This window comes from Thermobia domestica, chromosome 4 (assembly GCF_964235325.1).
Source record: "Thermobia domestica chromosome 4, izTheDome1.hap1.1, whole genome shotgun sequence".
NCBI lineage: Eukaryota > Metazoa > Arthropoda > Insecta > Zygentoma > Lepismatidae > Thermobia > Thermobia domestica.
Genome location: NC_137457.1, coordinates 279992701 through 280012387, shown reverse-complemented (window position 1 = coordinate 280012387; position 19687 = coordinate 279992701). Strand labels below are relative to the sequence as shown.

At 36.0% G+C, this 19687-nt stretch overlaps 1 protein-coding gene across 1 annotated transcript in view; it reads left to right on the top strand.

The window, feature by feature from the left end:
* Window positions 1–19687, top strand: part of LOC145684102 (androgen-induced gene 1 protein-like) — a 40578-nt gene that overhangs the window by 14075 nt on the left and 6816 nt on the right. The window contains exons 3-4 of the mRNA XM_081755992.1: window positions 7365–7582; window positions 18549–18700. Of these exons, the coding sequence (XP_081612118.1) occupies window positions 7365–7582; window positions 18549–18700 (370 nt within the window). The remainder of the gene's footprint in view (window positions 1–7364; window positions 7583–18548; window positions 18701–19687) is intronic.

The following is a 19687-nucleotide window of genomic DNA, read 5'->3' as shown; positions in this document are numbered from 1 at the left end:
AATTATGCTTTAATTTAGATTTTATGCTTTAATATTTTCAATTATGATCAATTTTATATAGAATAAATCATTATGGTGTATGTTTTAAAATTATGCAATTTAATACAGTATTATGTCTTAAAGTGTTTTTAATTGTGTGTTATTTAACATGTTATACTTTTATGTTTATTGTCAGTGACGGATCTAGTCCAGGACCGGGGGGCTAGACCCCCAGTTTTTTGAGGGACAAAAATAATTTGTTATTATTTATATATTTTTGAAAGTTTATAGTAAACTCATGATATACCTATCATAGTCTGGATTCTGACTGCCCACCTTCTAGGCCCGCCACTGTTTATTGTTTCAGATTGTGCTTTTAAAATTAGTTTCGTCTAGAACCAAAATCATGTCCAGATTACCTACTAGATATACCGTATGTTTAAAATGTTTTATGTTTGTTTTGTTTTGGGTTGCTGTAGTGATCACCACTATCATTTTATTGAAGAATAGATGAATTCCTTATGAGCAAACGTTTTGAGTACGATCGGCAAGGGTGCCGATTTCTCTCTAAATTTTGGGGGAGGGCATTCAGATGCAGAAGCCATATGAGGATTTTAAGACAAATTGCACTCAAATTATCCCAAATATTGTATACTCACAAATACAATGAGGAGGCCCAAATGAGCTTTGGGAAACCGGGCCCCCGCCGGATTGGCGCCCTTGATGATAGGCATATGACAGCTTGTAAAAATCATTACTAAGGCAGTAATTTTGACTCACAGTGGCCCTATTTAGTCTAACCGGGAGTGTAACCGTAGAACATTAAACTAATACTAAAGTTTTAAGTTCCATTTTGTATTTCCGCGAATACATGTTCTTTCACCGGGAGTTGTCTCGTTTAATACCACTTGTAAAAATTAAGATTAGTTTCTAATCGTACTAATTCGAGATTTGATTAGCAAACTGGGTCAATATTACTGTAAAGATTATAAACATAACTTTCATATTTAATACAACGCAAGGTAATAGAATTTTGTCCAAAGGTCATTTTGATAAATATGACCATGGGAATTGTTATTCAAGGCTAATGCTCCAAGATATTGATAAGTATTTGAAAGAAGGAAAGAAATAAAAGTACGCAAAAGCCTTCTAGAAAACGATATCTACTGTGTCACATTTTTAGATTAATTAATTAATGACGGATTGCTTACGAAACATTGTTGACCTTCCTCAACCAATGGTCAAAGTACGACTACATGTAACGTAAGCGATTTTTATTATTATTATTATTATTATTATTATTATTAGTAGTAGTAGTAGTAGTAGTAGTAGTAGTAGTAGTAGTAGTAGTAGTAGTAGTAGTATTTTACAGAAACAAATAAAGCCTTCAATTTATATTCGAAAAAAATATAATTATTGATCCAACTTTACAAGATAATGAAATTCTACAACAGTGTTACCGTCTAACGGGAAAAAAATTGATCCCGAGATGAGTCAAGCACCAACATAATATTGGTGAGCAGAAATGCCCGCAGTTTTTTTTTTTTTTTTTTTTTTTTTTTTTTTTTTAAGGAGGACAAAAGATTGATTCCAAATGGGCAAAACACCGATTCGAAGGGAAGCAAAAGATCGATACCAAAGGGATAAAAGACCAATTGGAAGGGTGAAGCAAAAGATCAATTCCAAAGGGAGCAAAAGACCGATTGAAAGGAAGCAAAAGATCGATTCCAAAGAAGGCAAAAGACCAATTCGAAGGGACGCAAAAGACCAACACAAAAGCACAGTCTCGAAGACACTCACACATTTTGATGAACCCGTGTACATAATACATCATATTAAACAGCAACTATTTACCCACATATCTTTATTAAGTACAGTAAATAAACTATTAGTACTATAGTAGATGAGACCGGGGCTTGTTGTGACAAAAATAAGTTTTTATTTTTTCTAGGATTTCATTTTTATTAAATGTCAGAAAATTTTGTCTCAAAGTTTGGATATTAGACTACTTTCATAATTTTTTCTGCATCTGTATTTTTCATTATAAGAACAGTACAATAGATAAAACAAACACAAATGTTTTGTCATAACATGCCCCTTGGTGGGGCAGGTTGTGACTTTGATCGGGTAAGTTGTGACAGAAAGAAATGTGTCCGATTTCGCCATTGTAATTTTAATATAAGTTGTGCTAAACATAACGCAAAAGTAATGTTTCCTAAGAAAAAATATTTTGCATACATAAAGAAACTACTTTCAATTTCTCATGTGAATACTCTTTCTAAATTATCGTTATCGTACACAGTTAAATCGCCAACAATACTTCCTTCCTAATACTCAGTTTTATAATAGAATCACAATTTCTTTCAGAAATGACTTATGATGCAAACCTAGACCACATAGACCCCCCTATCAACGTCCGAGTTGCAATTGTGGCATAAATAAATAAGATTACCTTCTGTGCACGCTTGGTGTAACCACTGATTACAGTCAACACATTGAACCACGATTCTCTGGGTTTGGTTAGAAAATGGTTCCAGACTCACAAGACAAAAACAATCATCTTCACTATCATTTTTACGTTTTGAAATGTTCATCCCCTTTTTTCATAGAGCTATTCAGAATATTACGGCTTATAGCTTTCTTCAGAGACTTTTCATGTCTTGCTCCTGCATCTGCTTCTAATACTTCTTTAACTGGAGTATCAGTGAGTACAGCGGACACTCGCTTCTTCCTTCCTCGTTTAGTTTCCCTGGGTATAGCTTTTGGTAACGGACGAAGGGCGCTGGGACTAACATGATAAGGGTTACTGACATTTCTGGACGTTTCGTCTTAAGACATTACTTGCATAGACGACAGTTGTGGTTTTTCTTTACCTGTAGAAGGTCTATTGACAACATTCGATAAGGTTTCAGATTCTTTATGGTTTGTTGCTGGATAAGGCTGGTTTGTTTCCTCACAGGTAAATCTGAGAGTTCTGAATTTACTTCTTGTGTAATGTTAGTTGGTTCTTGTTCTTCATTATGACCTGAAAAGTTCGTTGAGGATGAGGATGTTGTTGAACTTGAGTGATGTGTTAGCGAAGTACGTCCTAGTGCTAACTTTATAATGTGGTCATCATCTTCAATGTAACGATCAATTACCTGCGGTTCCAAAAATTCATCATCTGTAAAAATGTCTCTATTAATGGGATATATACCAGTTATTCTGAATGCATTAGGAATATTAGATGGGTTTACACTAAGAGGAAATGTCGTTTTTACAATAATCGGAATGTCATAAATACTAAATGCACACCCACGATTGTTTTCCATCCATGCATCCATTCCATTTGCAACTAACTTTTTAAATGAAGAATATACTCCTCTGTCCAGGGGTTGCAGCTTATGGGACGTGTCAGGTGGGAATGACAGAAGAATAACACCATTTTTCTTGGCATAATTGATTACCTGCACTGAGATATGAGATTCATGGTTATCAAACAGCAAAAGGACACGATGTTGAAGAGATCTGCCTGTATGTTTGACAAAATGCTCCATGAATTGCACAAACATGTCTCCTGTCATCCAACCTGATGGATTATTTCCTGCAATACTTCCAGTAGGACCTTTACCATGAAATCTAAGTCGGTCGAATCTCTTCTCCATGCAAATTAAGCTGAGTCCTAGGTTCTAATTACCTGCAACAAACTGCTTCTTGTGGACTCTGTACAGTGGCTGTCTATTAACCTCATATTATGCTGCACTTGTCTTGAATATCCCTGGTTTTCGTGGTATGCTCGTGCTGCATCTATGTGCACTTCAATTGGTATCTGACCTTTCTCTTTCTCTTATATATTCGTACCATCTGCAACGAGAAAGATTGAAGCAAGCATTAAAATGCAAATTCAAATTGCTGCAAATTACATGCACAAGGATGTTATTGTTAATGATAATGTGGTGTTCTGTCCAAAGGTCAATCTTTGATTCAAAGTATCTGGGCATGGTGAACTCATGGCGGTTTGCCTTTCATTTCCATGGGACGGTGATGACGTCCTAAGGAGGGATCTACAACTAAGGTGGGATCCGAACCATTTGTGTCTCCACCGGGAATCGAACCCGGGATCCCTTGAGTACACTCATCCACAAGAGACATATGCAAAAGAAACCAGTTTAAATCTGCAAACATTGATGCATATACAATCAGCAGTGTGCTAATGATTTTATGCGTTAGAAATCGGAAATTTCTTCCCAATACTAATAACGTATCCATTTCCTAACAAAACATTAATAATAGCTCTTATGTAAAATTAATAAAATTAATTAGACAATAAACTTCCATTGTCTGGTTTTCTGCGGGGTCAGTTGTGATATTTGTCACGATTTACCTCTAGCAGTTTGTCACAACTAACCCCAATGGGTATTTTTTGCTTTTATTGGCAATTCAGTATTTCAGTTTTACTTTACCAAGAAACAAAACCGTTTACATGCGTATTATAGTTGCTTTAGTTTTTAGAAAAAAAAAACATTAATATTTCCAACTATTTTATATTGAAGAAAACAGAAATCAAACTTACCTTGAAAAATAGATCAAGACCGCCACAAAACCAACATTCTTCTTTGCTCTGGCTTGGCGCGACTCATACTGATGGGAAACAATAGGCTGTGAATTCGTGACTGTAGGCGTCAATCAGCGTCGCCAAATCGTGTATATTGTTTGCACTTTTAATAGAAACATAACTGTCACAACCTGCCCCTGTCACAACAAGCCCCGGTCTCCTCTAGTTAATATAAATATATTAAGGACTATAGGATGTGAAAACAAATTATATATTTGACATGTACTTCCGAGAACTGAACACCTTCGAAAATCCGCCACTGCCCCCTTTATCCTTCCACTGTGGAAGACCATGTTTATCGTCAATATCATCATCATAGGTATACTACCATTATTTGTAGGTCACTTGCCGCAACTGTGAATCTTCCATGCTCCACGGTCTTCCGCAAACCTGTTCGTCTTCATGTACGACTTTTCTGTTTCTATATCGTCCATTAATTGAAGTCTCCTTCGCCCCCTCCCTTTTTTCCTGCCACCATATCCTCTAGCACGTCTCTCATGATACAGTTTCCCTTCTTAGCCAATGTCCCAACCACTTTCTCTTTTTCTTCTTAAAAATATCTAAAAATCGTTCTTTTCTCCCCAACTATTTGTAAAATCTTATTCGTTTCCCGCTCGACCCAGCTAATTCTCTCTATTCTTAAATCCCCTTACATCACACAATAAATAAATAAATAAATAAATAAATAAATAAATACAGTAACAAAAGTCGCTATTCCCCTTCCCCCTGTAAAGGGATTGGCTGTAGTAGCCTATAGTAACCAATTAGAATTCATGATTTTTTTTCGCTATCTCTTATATTCAATCTGTCATTATTTGTTCATAGTGTCTAATAAAGCCAAAGAGGATAGTTGGTGAAACTGTTACACCTTCATAATTTGTACAATAAACGTATTATTTTGCTCAGTGAGTGGTTTAAATCAAATTTATGGTTTACTCGTGGAAGGATCCTAAATTGTACATTAATCACATTACAACCTTTAAACCATTCTAGAATTGAAGCCGCGCGTTTCATAACAGCAAAATTCCACTTTCTGGCACTATACGAGTTAGTCTGAGTTCTCTCGTTTGACATTTAAAACAACACAATTTCTCGTATCTTCCGCATGTTACTGACGTGTTGAGTTTCATTAGCTCACGAGTTTCATTAGAAAAATTACTTGTAATACTCGTATTTTAATACTTAGTAATATTTGTTATTCAGCAAAGTGTAAGTGTGAAAAAATCCGATCTCCAAGTTCAAATTTCCAAGATACAATCCGTTTTTATTGATTTTCTCAATATCCGTTCAGTTGGACTTATGTGATTATGGAAGTCACGGCTTCAATTCTTTGTTGTGTGTAAATAAGTGCTACAGTAGTTGATGGCTACATTTGATGAGTAGTAATCTTTGTGATGTAATAGACAAGATTAACACTTATGGCACTATGCCCGTACGCCGTACGTTGTTCGTATTTTTGCCCCTAGGACGGGCATTCAATGTTATGTTATGACTGTGGAGACGAAGGTTTTTTTTTTTTGTGTGTGTGTGTGTGTGTATGTGTATGTTTTTAGCTTCATATGTTCTCTTGGTTCTTTCAATACATGAAAATGTTTGTAATAGTGTTTGAAAGAATGTACCTTTACCTTCTCGAAGCTATAAATAGTTTTACAAAAATGTTTATTTATGGTATTTTATTAGCCAAAACATACAAATATAATCTTAGTACCAAAAAAATTTCCAGATATGCTGAAATGTACCGTATTGTTAGAAATTATATAATAATATTTGGGCGATATATATATATATATATATAGTTTTCTTCTCGCTAGTATGAAGCAAAATGTCCTCATTAGAATTAGTTATTTCACTGTAACCCATTTGTGCCACATAGAACGTGGTTTCAACTTTTCTTGACGGCGCAGCAACTCAATTTTATCAGCAGCATAATGATTCGTTTTCAATTTTACGTGTCTGAACATATCTGCTCCAAAGAAAATAGAAATACAATCTAACGGAGTATATGAAGGATCAAGAGCAGCGTAAAAACCTACAGTTTCTTCAAAAACAGGCAATCACGGTTGGTCATCACGAGAAGACCACCTTCTGTCACTTTCTTAATATTCCTATGTGTTGAACTTGCACGTGTCATCATCCAGCAACACGGAATTATCATCATTCGACCCAGAACTACTGTCGGTTTTTCCGCCACTTCATCCTAACTGAAAGTCTTAATCTTCGTCTCCTTCTAAATCAATGTCACTTACGTTAGATCCTGATAAATCACCAAGCACATCTATAATATATGCTCAGCATTCACATAATCATGGCTGTGTGTGGAAGCCATTTTATCAAAATGCAGACGTCGAGTTCAACTAGAAAAAAGGAACATTGAATAGTACTAATGCTGACATATGTTGGCGGTATGGCTAAGGAAACACTTCTCTTCAATGCAATAGAGACAAATGCCGTGTCGGATACGTGTACGACCGTTATATTGCATTTTAAATGCAAAACGTACGTTGTACGGGCAGCGTGCACGGACACAAAATACTATCAACGTATGCTGTACGGGTAACGTGTAATAGACCACAAAAATGATTTCATACTCCGTGCTATAAGTGTTAAGAAAGTACAGTTGCCCATTAATCAAAATTTTAAAGAAGATACAATGTTCTCCTGTGTTCCTATTCCTGTGCCTCTGAAACTAGATTCCCAGAACTTAACTAGAACTATGAACATCATATTTTAAGTGAATTGACATATTAATTTTTCCCGAATCATTAAGATGTATTTTGTTTTTTCCTATTAGGTAATATCCTCTTTATTTTGGATCCTCTATGCAATTGATAGAGAACTCATTTACCCGAAAGTTTTCGATAATTATATTCCATTTTGGTATAACCACATTATGCATTCTTATATAGTCATTTTTACTATATTGGAGCAACTATTTGTGTTTCATCGTTATCCTAGTAGGACCAAGGGAATAACTGGAAATCTCTTGTATACTCAAAGTTACATTATTTGGTAAGTATGACTGTGACCACAATATCAGGTAAGCTCTCTGTCCGTCTGTCTCTCTCTTCCTTTACTTCTGTAGAAAAAGCTGCCATAATTCATTCTTACAATGAAGAGAGTTACTTTATACGGAAACAGAATAATAATAATAATTTTAGTATTACTAATATAGCTATTACCTTCGCAATTGGCTACGTGGCAACTATTGCACTGTCACGGTTCTGTATGGTGATAGCAAATTTTGAAACTAAATCATGTGGATGCAACAGCCACGAGTCCTAAAAGGCACAATGCCCATATCTTTTAGGGCTTGTGCCATTTACTACTAATAAACATAGATGTTCATTTTACTCCGACCTCACTCACCCTCGCCCTCGCGAAGGGAATTGTCCTTCGCCCTCGTAGTGTCAGTTAGCTCTCGCCCTCGTCCGCCCTCGCCTTCGTGCTGGAAACTTGTCCTTGCCCTCGCGAAAGAAGTTGTCCATCACCCTCGCCCTATCGAAAGGAGTTGTCCATTGCCCTCGCTCGCCCTCGCCCTCATATCATTGAGGGCGAGTTTAATTGAGAGTGAGGAAGCCCTCACGAGGCCCTGCCTCGCGAGGATCAGATCTTCAATTTTCAAGCCTATTTGCTGAATTATTTCCCTAACATACGTCCTAAACAAAGAAAACTAAACATACCATCGTATAACTTACTACGGATCACCTAAAATGGAACAAATCATTGACTACTCCACGCTTAATATTACTATGAATATGTTCAGAAAAATTTGAATAGAGTTTTCTTTACATCTTTAGGTGCAAACTAGTGCTGATCATGAGACGAGACGAGAAATAAGGTTTATCATCTCGTTTCATAAATTTTATAGGTCTCGTCTCAATTCTCGGAAACTTCTTTATTGTCTTGATTCTCGTCGACTCACTTCTCGTCTCGATCTGTAAATTTATGTACAAAATGTATTCCCTTATCTAGAAGTTCTCAGAATCCTTCTGTCACCAGAGGTGTAAGAAGGGTATAATCTAACAACATTTAAACCATATTTATTATTGAAATACATTATGATTTGAGTATCTTTAAACGTTCATAAATGCTCTTCATTCTAATCGTACAATTATTTTTATCAATTTATAGGTTTTACATACGGATCATTTAGCACTAAAATAGTGTTTAAGACCTAAGACTTGGGTGAACTAGTGTTGCTCATGAGATTCGAAGAAACTCTCGTCTTATCTCGTAGTGCAAATTATAAGAGTGATAACGGTGATGAGGTTTAAAAAGTGTTGATTTCAACATATTGTTTCTTATAATTATTAACATATAAGGAGATATATACAGGGTGGTGGGTAACTCCACCGACAAACTTTGGGAGGTGATTCCTTATATGAAAATGAAAGAAAAAAGTTCTTATAAACATAGGTCGGAAAACGTCTTATTTCAGAGTTATGAACCGCCGAAAATTCGAAAAATCATGTTTCGAAACGCCCAGTCTTAGAAACTATAGGACCTATAACAAGCGGTTTAAGGAATTACACAGGAACTAGTATGCGAACTATCTAAATATCCATATTTTACCATCCTCCGTTATCGGCGAAACGAACGCGTTATTAGTACCTTGTAACGTTCCTCTTTGAGCGTTACATTTTCTCAAAGAGATTATTTTGTAGAGATATTTAATCAGCTCTTAGTTAATGTTCTTTTCTTTTATATTTTCTCAATTCTCGACCTTCGTGAAGGATTCAAGATGGTCGACAATTGGACTAGTATGTGTAATCTAAATATGCTACTTTTTCTTTGTATGTCTATGGCTCGCGTCGAGCGGATATCTCTCACTCTCGGTAGATGGCGTTGACTGCTTGAAATAATTTGAAATTTTGTGTTTCGTTTAAATTGAGAAATTTGTTATGAACGTACGTATATAAATACTAATGTATTTTTTACTTCCATTCAGATATATATATATATTATTATTATTATTATTATTATTAGCATTGTCGCTTTAGTTTTACGCTCTGTTGCGCAAAAGGGAGCGGCCAATCAGAGAACGAGCGGGATTTGTAAGCGCGCTCTCCTTTGTCTTAGCTCTTCGAACCGAAAAATATGGTGAAGATGGAGAAGGGTTGGTGCTACGCTCTGTCTTTAAATATGGATTTACTGCATATCATGCTGTAAGATGATTGGTTTTCTATTATAAGTTCTTCGATAAGAGATGCTATGACCGAACAGTGATAAGAAAGTCAGCGTAATGTGTAATGAACTATAATAAGTTGCCTGCAGACATTCAAGTTGTGCCTACTCCGGTTACTGTTGGGATCGGTTTGCTACTCACTAACAGTTCGTGTGTCGTAAGTGGAAATATGGTATTTACACTGAGAACCATCTCTTGGATTAAGTTTTGATCCGGTCTGCTATCTCTTTCTGGAATATATCTATATATATTTTCCTACAACGTCATCAACGTGGATACTCTCCGTAGCGACTCCTCGTCTTCCTTTCCCTAATTGGGGACTTAATCCTTTGTTATTTTGCCGACTGACTCCACCTGCTTCTGTGGGACCCAAGCTTATCACTCAGTGAAATCTTCGTCCGTGGTCGTCGTTGTGAGTATAGGTGCTACAACGACTAATACGGCAAAACTGTGTCTATCTGGTGAACGTTGATGAAGTATCCCTAGTTGCTACTAACGAAGAAGAAGGTCACCATTTGGTCAATCTGTACCTGTGGCTAGAATTTGCGATTACTACGTGTCGAGCTGTCTGAGAGGTCATTGGAGACTGGTCGCCGCCCCGAAGATGCTGTCCGAAGCTGAGCTCTTTAAACTGGCTTGTGATGCAGGTATTGTCCACCAGTAAGCGTCGAAAGGTTGGGTGAGCTTTAGTCACCGTTCCAGGTAACTCTGTCTTTATTATCTCTATCTCGATCTATGGAAGGAGTAATTTCGTTCTGGAAATTGTAAAGGATCTCCTCTACAGTTCATATAGTTCGTTCAAGTGTTTGTCTCCGTTCATAATGTTTCGTGTATTATTATCAATGTCGTGTGTTTATTCTATTATTTTGAGTTATTCTATAAAGTAAAGATAATACGTGATTTATTAATCACTTGCTACTCAGTGAGTTTACGCAATATACGCATATTGATTCTACAATGTCCATAATGTTGTTTCAAGTAAATTTTGTTCGTAACATGTTTGAGTAGACAGAAGTGAGTCTCTATCCAGTAAGTCGAATCATACGCCGATGGGATAGTCTGATATCAACACCATTTCTCTCTTGCTTTAAATGAAATCATTTTCCGAGTTGCGTAGATGTATAATGTATCACTCGCTACCATCTAGCTCATGTTCGTTCAGTAGTGGGCACTCCGTATTGTCTATTTTATAAGTACTATGTTTGAACAGTTAAAGTTTGATTAGCGACAGCTAGCTTATATTTGTCCAGTAGTGGGCACTCCGTATTGGTTACTACGATATATAGTTCATATTTTAAGTATTAAGTCGCCCCGCAAGAAAGATCTATACAAATCCTCAAGTTGTTTCCGTCTCTTATTTCTAATCATAAACTATGTACTAGTTCAGCCGGACGCGTCGAAGATGGTGGGCATTGCGATAGTACTCACACCTAGATGTGATAGTGTCAGAGGTAGTCTGATTTACTGGTTGGTCTTGTACTTCCTATAAATGTTTCTGCAGTATGTATTATTATTACCGCCGCTGTTGAATTGTAAGTTATGTCGAGGGAAGTGCCCTCTTAACAGTTGGTTGCGGAAAATAGTGGAAACGTTATGTCTTTAGGGAGGAAGTTTAGTCGACACAGCCACATACTTACTCCCTCTGTGGTGAGATGTTTTGTAAACAGTAATGTAATTTGTAATCTTCCTCCACTCGCTGTGATGCAGCCTACTAAAGATTTTGTCTCAATACTTGGTCGAGGAATGTAAACAACTTTTCTACTGTTATTAAGAAGGGTAATATTTAAACATTGTTGTTACTCATCTTTTAGTTGTGTTGGCGCGAGAAGTTTTCTGGAATCTTTAAAGACTGGATACATATGACTTTTTTTTCTGACAATTAAGTTTAGCTGTCCATAATCGTAAATTTTAATGCCATTTTCAATATTATACGCTGTTTGCAAGAGAGTTAAATAAACATGATTTGCAAGGTATATGGTGTTGTTCTGAAATGATTTATTTTTCCTTCTCATGATACCAGCAATACAATTAGTGTGCAAGAGTCTGGAGTTAGTGTTGTGCTCACTGGCCTATAATTGTAATTAAGAAGGGGATCATATTGGCGACCCACTTGATTTTTTTCTTCCTCCCTTTCTTTAATTTCTTTTTACTTTTCTTTCCCTAACGTTAGCTACGAATAAAGGTATAAGTAACTGGTGCAACTTGTTCGACATACGGTGGTTTTCCAGCCACGAGATGCTAAGGTCGTTACGAGTTTAGCGATCCAGCACAGGACCGTTTCAAGTTTAGCTACCCAGCTATAGAATCGAACTCGCACTCATCAAGTTGGCTTTCATAGCCAGGATTTAACTTTACGTCTCAAGTTGACGACCCAGCCTAGGTATGTCTCAAGTTTGGCACCCCAGTTCAGGGTTTTAAGGTAACGTAAAATTATGACGTTTCAAGTTTGGCTTTACACAGCCAGGATTGGCTGGTTGCAAGTTTGGCGATACCAGCCAGAATTCTAATTACTGTAAAATGTTATGCCTCAACTTAAAGGAGTATCCCTATACCTCAATTTCCTTTTTACAGTTCGTTTCGCCGATAACGGAGGATGGTAAAACATAGATATTTAGATAGTTCGCATACTAGTTCCTTTGTAATTCCTTAAACCGCTTGGGATCGGTCCTGTAGTTTCTAAGGCAGAGCGTTTCGAAACGTGAATTTTCGAATTTTCGGCGGTTCATAACTCTGAAAGGAGACGTTTTTCGTCCCATGTTTATTAGAACTTTTTTCTTTCATTTCATATAAGTATTCACCTCCCAAAGTTTATCGGTGAAGTTACCTACCACGCTGTATATAAGATTTACATAAAAGATTGAGTTAGTTATTTGCACGAAATTAGTTTGGTGGATTTCTTTTACATTCCAGTAATAACGCCCTTTGTAATATGTGGTATATATTTCATATGTGCATAAATAATTGACCCATTTTTTTTAATGTTACTCTTGTGTGTAGAAGTTAGTTTTTATTATTACTAAGGTGATGAGGAAGACACCTCTACTAAATTCAAAGAAATCTCTGCGTCAGCACAGGACGAAGTGTCGTTTGCTCCTCCCCCTAGCGACACCATATTGCGGCAGCTTTAGATCATCGGAGAAACCCTTCACTGCCCACCTCGCCAGGAGCCCGTCGTGAATCCAGCCCTGGATTCCAGTCCTAGATTACCTGTAGTCGTTATAGCTATAGATAGAAACTATCTTCGAGTACAACAAATTAAAAGTTCGTACTGACAATTTTACCAAGAAATGCGTACTGGTTGGTGAGTAGGTAATATTGTGCGTGGGTATGTCTAACAATAATAATAAAAAGATAAGAACATGTGTCCGACCGAACTTTATTACTACTGCATAAGAACTAATTAAGAAATTATCATATTTAATGTATTTTAGCAGGACAATATGTCTTCAAACTTATAATTAAAAGTAGAGACTGTTCTTGACGAAAGTCATATACTTAAAACTTTAAAGCTTTCTTGTTTCAAAGTAAGGGAAAAAGGTAATCTAATGAATTTAGAAGGTGCAGGGCTTGATTAGGAACACTATTGCGGGACCCCAGGTTTCCAACTAACTTGCATACACAGGGTGGGCCATTTTAATCAATCCACAGAAATATCTGAAAAATGATAAAACATAGAAGAAATGTTTGAAGTACACGTTATATATTGCTAAGGGGGAAAACCAATTCCGCCAATATACCCTTCCTCGCCCCCCGTAAATGGGGATAACGGGGGTAACTTTGAAATGTCAAATGGGAACATGGGTCGAGTAATACCTCGTTCGAAAGGTCTTGGAAAACTAAGTAACGCTGTACCAAAAGATCTTTCATATGGAGCACCAGTTTCATGATGACCGCCATGATATGGTTCGGAAGCTCCAGTACCCGTAGTATGAAAACCATGGAAGGTAAATGAATGGAACAAAATTGAAATACGTAAATATCATCGGGCATATCAAATGATGTGATCCCTGTGATCCCAGTGGCCTTCCTGAAGGGGTCTTGTGGGCTAACTTCAAAATTTCAATGTCCGACCGGACAACGGTTCGGGCATACGCTTGACCTACCCAATGCTGTTTGGAAGGCAGACTTCATGGATAGAGAATTGGTGCATTGAATTAATGCTGATGGCCACATTTACATTTTGATTAACTATTAACACTTGTCATCTTGTGAGCTTGAGGGACGAAACGGTGTGTACGTATATCTCCGAAATGCTTTCCGAATAACCAGCACGCATTGCATAAAAGTTTCTGTGGCGACAGAGATTAGCAAATTCACACGTTTATAAGTTCCAGCAACTGCATTATTCGACAACTTCTTTCGTATATCGTTCCTTCTGTTTTCGCATCAAATCATACTCAGCCATACAGATATGCGTTACCATTCAAATAAAATTTCACCTTTTTTAGTCACTACAGCGTCATCCTTACAAACAAATGTTTCAACCACATCATACCTATTTGTAGCATAGCCTTAATTTGCGAATTAAAGTAGAGTTCTGATTTGAACTTTCACAGTTACTTTCCACCCCACTCACATACAGAGCTCAGGGAGAGATTATATTGCAGGACTTGGATTTCTCTATATATATTATGGAAATTTTACTCTAACATTTTTATCTCTGTTGTATCATTCTCGAGCCATGGAACGCCTCCGTGATTTTCCTATTTAATTTTCGTTATTTTCTTTTATATCTAACCGTATTCATACTATGGGCACTAGAAGTTTTCTTAGACACAGTCACCATGTCTTGCGATCATTTTGAAAACGGTGTCTCATGTCGAAAATATTCTTACAGAAGCTATTTAATATTCATTTGTCTATGTAACGTGATGTTACTCGCTTCAAGTTGCTATTTAAAATTTTCAAGTTGGCCCCGGATACCCTTCAGTTGGCCCTTGGAGTCACCCCGACAACACCTCTCGATGTGTCTTACGTCAGTTACCTACTCCAGTTTTTCTTCTGTTGATTTATCTCCAATCGCTTTCATACTACGGGTACTAAATCTTTTCTCTGACACGGATACTATGTTTCGGCGGCCTTTTGAGAACACTGCCATTTCATCTCAATCGTTTTCTCCTGCAAGATGTTTGATTTAGCCCACAAGACCCCTTCCGGGAGGCCACTGGGATCACAGGGACCACACCATTCGATATGTCCTATGATATTTACGTATTTCAATTTTGTTCCATTCATTTACCTTCCATGGTTTTCATACTACGGGTACTGGAGTTTCCGAACCATATCATGGCGGTCATCTTGAAACTGCTGCTCCATATGAATCTTTTGGTACAGCGTTACTTAGTTTTCCAAGACCTTTCGAACGAGGTATTACTCGACCCATGTTCCCATTTGACATTTCAAAGTTACCCCCGTTACCCCCATTTACGAGGAGGGGTATATTGGCGGAATTGGTTTTCCCCCTTAGCAATATATAACGTGTACTTCAAACATTTCTTCTATGTTTTATCATTTTTCAGATATTTCTGTGGATTGATTAAAATGGCCCACCCTGTATATTGCATATAGGTCTACTATATTGCCCCAAGTCTCTCTCTCTCTCTCTCTCTCTCTCACACACACACACACACACATACATACATACATACATATATATATATATATATATATATATATATATATATATATATATATATATATATATATATATATATATATATATATATGCGCCTGTCTGTCTGTCTTTGAGCATATAAAACTTGGTTTTTTGGAGGAAGAAGAGAAAAACATACAAAGAAATCGCACCGAGGCTATACCATCCGGGTGTTCATGGACGTATCATATCACTTAATATATATTTTTAGAACAGAAGTTGGAAACGTAAAGAAATAACCTACTGCTCCATCAACTTCAGATACTGACCGTTCACCTAACACGCACCATAAAGATTCCTCCTCGGTCTAATATGTTCCTGCAATTACCAATCCCGGCTATCTACGCTCGCTTTCATTTTACAAAGGGTGGTAAGGGACCTTTGACTTATCCTGTAGTTATAAAATGAACACAATGAAAAATAAGCCAATTAGGCCTATGTATTTTGGTACTTGGTCATATTGACGGAATATGCTATATGTCCTATGGTGTTCATATGAAATTCATCTTTGTATGTCGGACACCTAAACATTCGCCAGTACAATGATCATTTTAAATATTTGGAAATCATTACAGAGCATCATGTACTGTTTTGGATTATCAATGAACCTTGCAGGAGGAAAGGTTAAAAAAAAAAAAAATTCATTGCATGCTTGCAGGAAGCGATGGTATTGTTCACTCGTATTGCTCTTTTGTATGTTATCGGGGAGTGTACAAAGATATGCCTTTAAATTCACACTTTTATACGTTGCTAGATACTTATTAATCTTGTCTAGACGGACTAATTGAGTTATATGTGTCTTCTGTTTTCATCACTTGTTGGAAGCTTCTACCGTCTGAGGAACTTACAGGAAAGAAGTAAAGATCATGCCACTAGTAAAAAGTGCTCATGCTTTTATAAAGCTGGAACTGAGGTTTTTGAGCTACTTTGAAAATACTGAATTCAATGAATCTATTTTAAAATATAGGTCTATCCTTGGTGTGACAAGAAAAAAATACCTCAAAGTTGGGATATTTGAAGTATTGTTTGTGCCGAAAGGAAAAGTGTCCACTCTTGGACACTTCTAATGAATTTTTATTAATTTTTGAGCATTAATCCAATGGAATAAGCTTTAAACATATTCGACTATGGGGTGCATGGAAATTTTATCTCAAATTTGGAATACACTTAAATATAAATGTCCCAGCTTTGAGATAATTTCTCTTGTGACTCCATTAACGGATATGTTTGTAAAAAGTTCCATTGGATTCAGAATATTCAAATCATAAAATATTTCGAAGCATGAGCGCTTTTACTGTAGGTATTAACAATACTTCAAAGATACAATCTTTGGGGCCATTTTTCTCGTGGTCCCATGAACGAATGTATTTAAAAATAGTTTCATGGGATCAAGAGCGCCGACTTTCCAAAATTTATGTGGGTGCATATCAATGGCGGACGTGGTATATGTTTTCGGGGAAGTCTCGTTATTTGATTGATTTATTTTTGTTTAAAATCTTTTATGAACACTTTCATAAAGGACTGTGCTGTGATAAAGTAAAATATACCGGTACTATAAGAATAAGTTGGGGCTGCCCTAGCTCAGTCGGTAACACGGCTGACTTGAACACAAGAGAAACGGGTTTAAACCCGGGTCCAAAATAAAAATTTTGTGGAACTTACAGGAACCCACAAGATTATTTGTGTGAGTGCCGGAGCCCCGGTGCACCCACGCAGCCGGCGCACATGCATGGGATCAGTATTCTTAAATTAGTTTAAACAGTATAATTTGAAATTTGTTCAAGCGTAGACACTTTTTACTAGTGGCACGTTCTTTAAGACAATTGACAAGCTAATTCGTGTTATAACAAAAACCAAAAGGAAGAGAACAAATAACAGAATAATATCCCTAGTGATCACACTCATTAAAGGATTAAACATGTAAAACACCTGTCTGTAAATCCATAACCAATGGCCCTATTTGGTGTTTCCCTACTAGATGTTCCTTGTAATGACGATCTTATCTCCATCTATTGTCATAAGTGGAAAAAATGAAATAATCAATACAAAATTTACCATAGCCTTGCCTAAGTGAACAGCACCATATTGAAATTACATTTACATCCTAGTATACAAATAACAACCTTAGGTATGTCTTACATGCAATGTTTTGTATTGTGGAAGTAATGTTTATTTAACATATTTACAAAATACAGTTAGTAACACTAGTTCCTCATTGTTAATAAGTTATTGGGTAATAATTAATTAGTACATTAGAAATATGTACAGAATTACGATCTCTTTAAGCCTGTTATACATGGTCATAGTTTTCCATCAAATGTTGTATCAAACTTATCTTTGATAGTCATTTGGTCAAATAAGTTGTCTAAAACTTTTACATGCACAATAAACGATCAAATACAGAACTTAATTTTGTTGCGCATTTGTTTACATTTCTTCATTCAATTGTTACATTTGTTGGTAAGTATAGAGTGCAACGCGGTACTCGCTTGAGGCAGTTATTTAAAAGTAAGCTATTTAAAATTGTAAATCTTAAAATAAATAACCAATTAGCAATATGAGCCGTGCATGTGAAATGTGTGATGCTACCATCCTGTAGTCTCTGGTCTTGCCAGCCTAACTTCCGTTATAATTTCTTCCAAAACTTCTTTAAGTTTAGTAATAGCCACTTGTAATAGCCTTTAAGTTTACAGTTATACAAAACAGTATGTTGCTTGTAGTCATTAATAAGCATTTCTATTGTTTCCCCTGTCCACGTTTAGCGCCATCGCACAGTGATTTTCGTTTGTTTTCTTTGATGCAATGTTAGATAGGAACAGAACATGTTTTATTTTAGAACAGTTGTATCAAATGTTGTGACCAACCCAAAAATTGCATACAACTTGGTATCGTACACGTTCAAATTCCACTTTGCTGAAACATTTGATATAATATTTGATGGTGTATATTTTTCTACCAGGCTTAATAGTTTCTTTATCCAAATATACTTATTTTCTATAAGCTGAACAATTTTCAAAAGTGGCTAAAATAGATAGATTTCAGTGTAATTTTCTAGTTTCTTTGTTCTTTTTTTTTTCTACTAAAACTTACTGATTAAAATATTTTCTTTTTTTTTTTTTTTTTTGTTTTGTTTTAAGGATATGCTTAGCATATTCTGTTCTCAAGGAATGGCCTTACCCACTCCTATATAACTTGTCTTTCATAGAGCAATTTGGAATAATGGAATTAGGAGCAACTTTTGCAATTATTTTGTATCTAGTTGGAGAAAAAATTAACTTCACAATATGGCGTAAGTGAAATAGCTATAAGTAAACTATGATAATAGCAATAATTCAGTCATAAAAATGTAATAAGAGAACTAACGCTAATGGAAGTGATAAAAGGTGCCCACGCTTAGAAATATTTTAATTGTGTTTTTTTTTAAACTTCTAATTTCAGGAAACTTAATCCAGTATTTTAAAAGATACCCGTACATGGAGTCAGGAGAAAAACAACCTGAAAATAAAGATATTTATATTTATTTACATCTAAAATTTGATATTATTTTTCTCATGATCCCATGGATGGACATGTTAATAAATAGTGTCATTAGGTTCATCATAATCAAATTAATTCAAAAAGCGCAATAGAAAATATATCCAAGCGTTGGTATATCACCTCTTTTTCTACATTTAAATTTACTCATCTAAGCTTAAATTCACTATTTTTTATAAAAGATACTTCGATTGTTAGAACCCACTCTCTGTTTTATCGATAGATCTCTATAAAGTTAATAACAGTAGTTCTTCGCTTTAGTCTCTCCAGCCTTAGAACAAAGTAGACGTAAACAAAGCGAAATGTATTACTTTGCGGTTCACACGTGCTTCGGCAGCCAGAGACGTGAACAGCAAGGTCGACAGCTTACTGTCGTCGCACAATTTCTAGACTATAAGGCTACAGCTTGCTGGTAAATAATCAACGGACTGACACTGACTATGCTATGTTGGTGATATATATTTTCTTAAATTGGATATATATATATATATATATATATATATATATATATATATATTTCTTAAATCCTTATATAAACGAGATTGTCTCTATTCCTGTTATCCTCTTTTGTCTTTTATAACACGAGACAAAATGGATTATTGTCACACATCGTCGCCATGAAACTCTCCATTCTACAATAATTTTAAATGAGTGGGGAAGGCGTGTGAATACATACGCATGTGCAGTAAATATTGTATGTCCAGATACGGGTGAGGTTGAAATAAAGCAACATCTGTTGTTA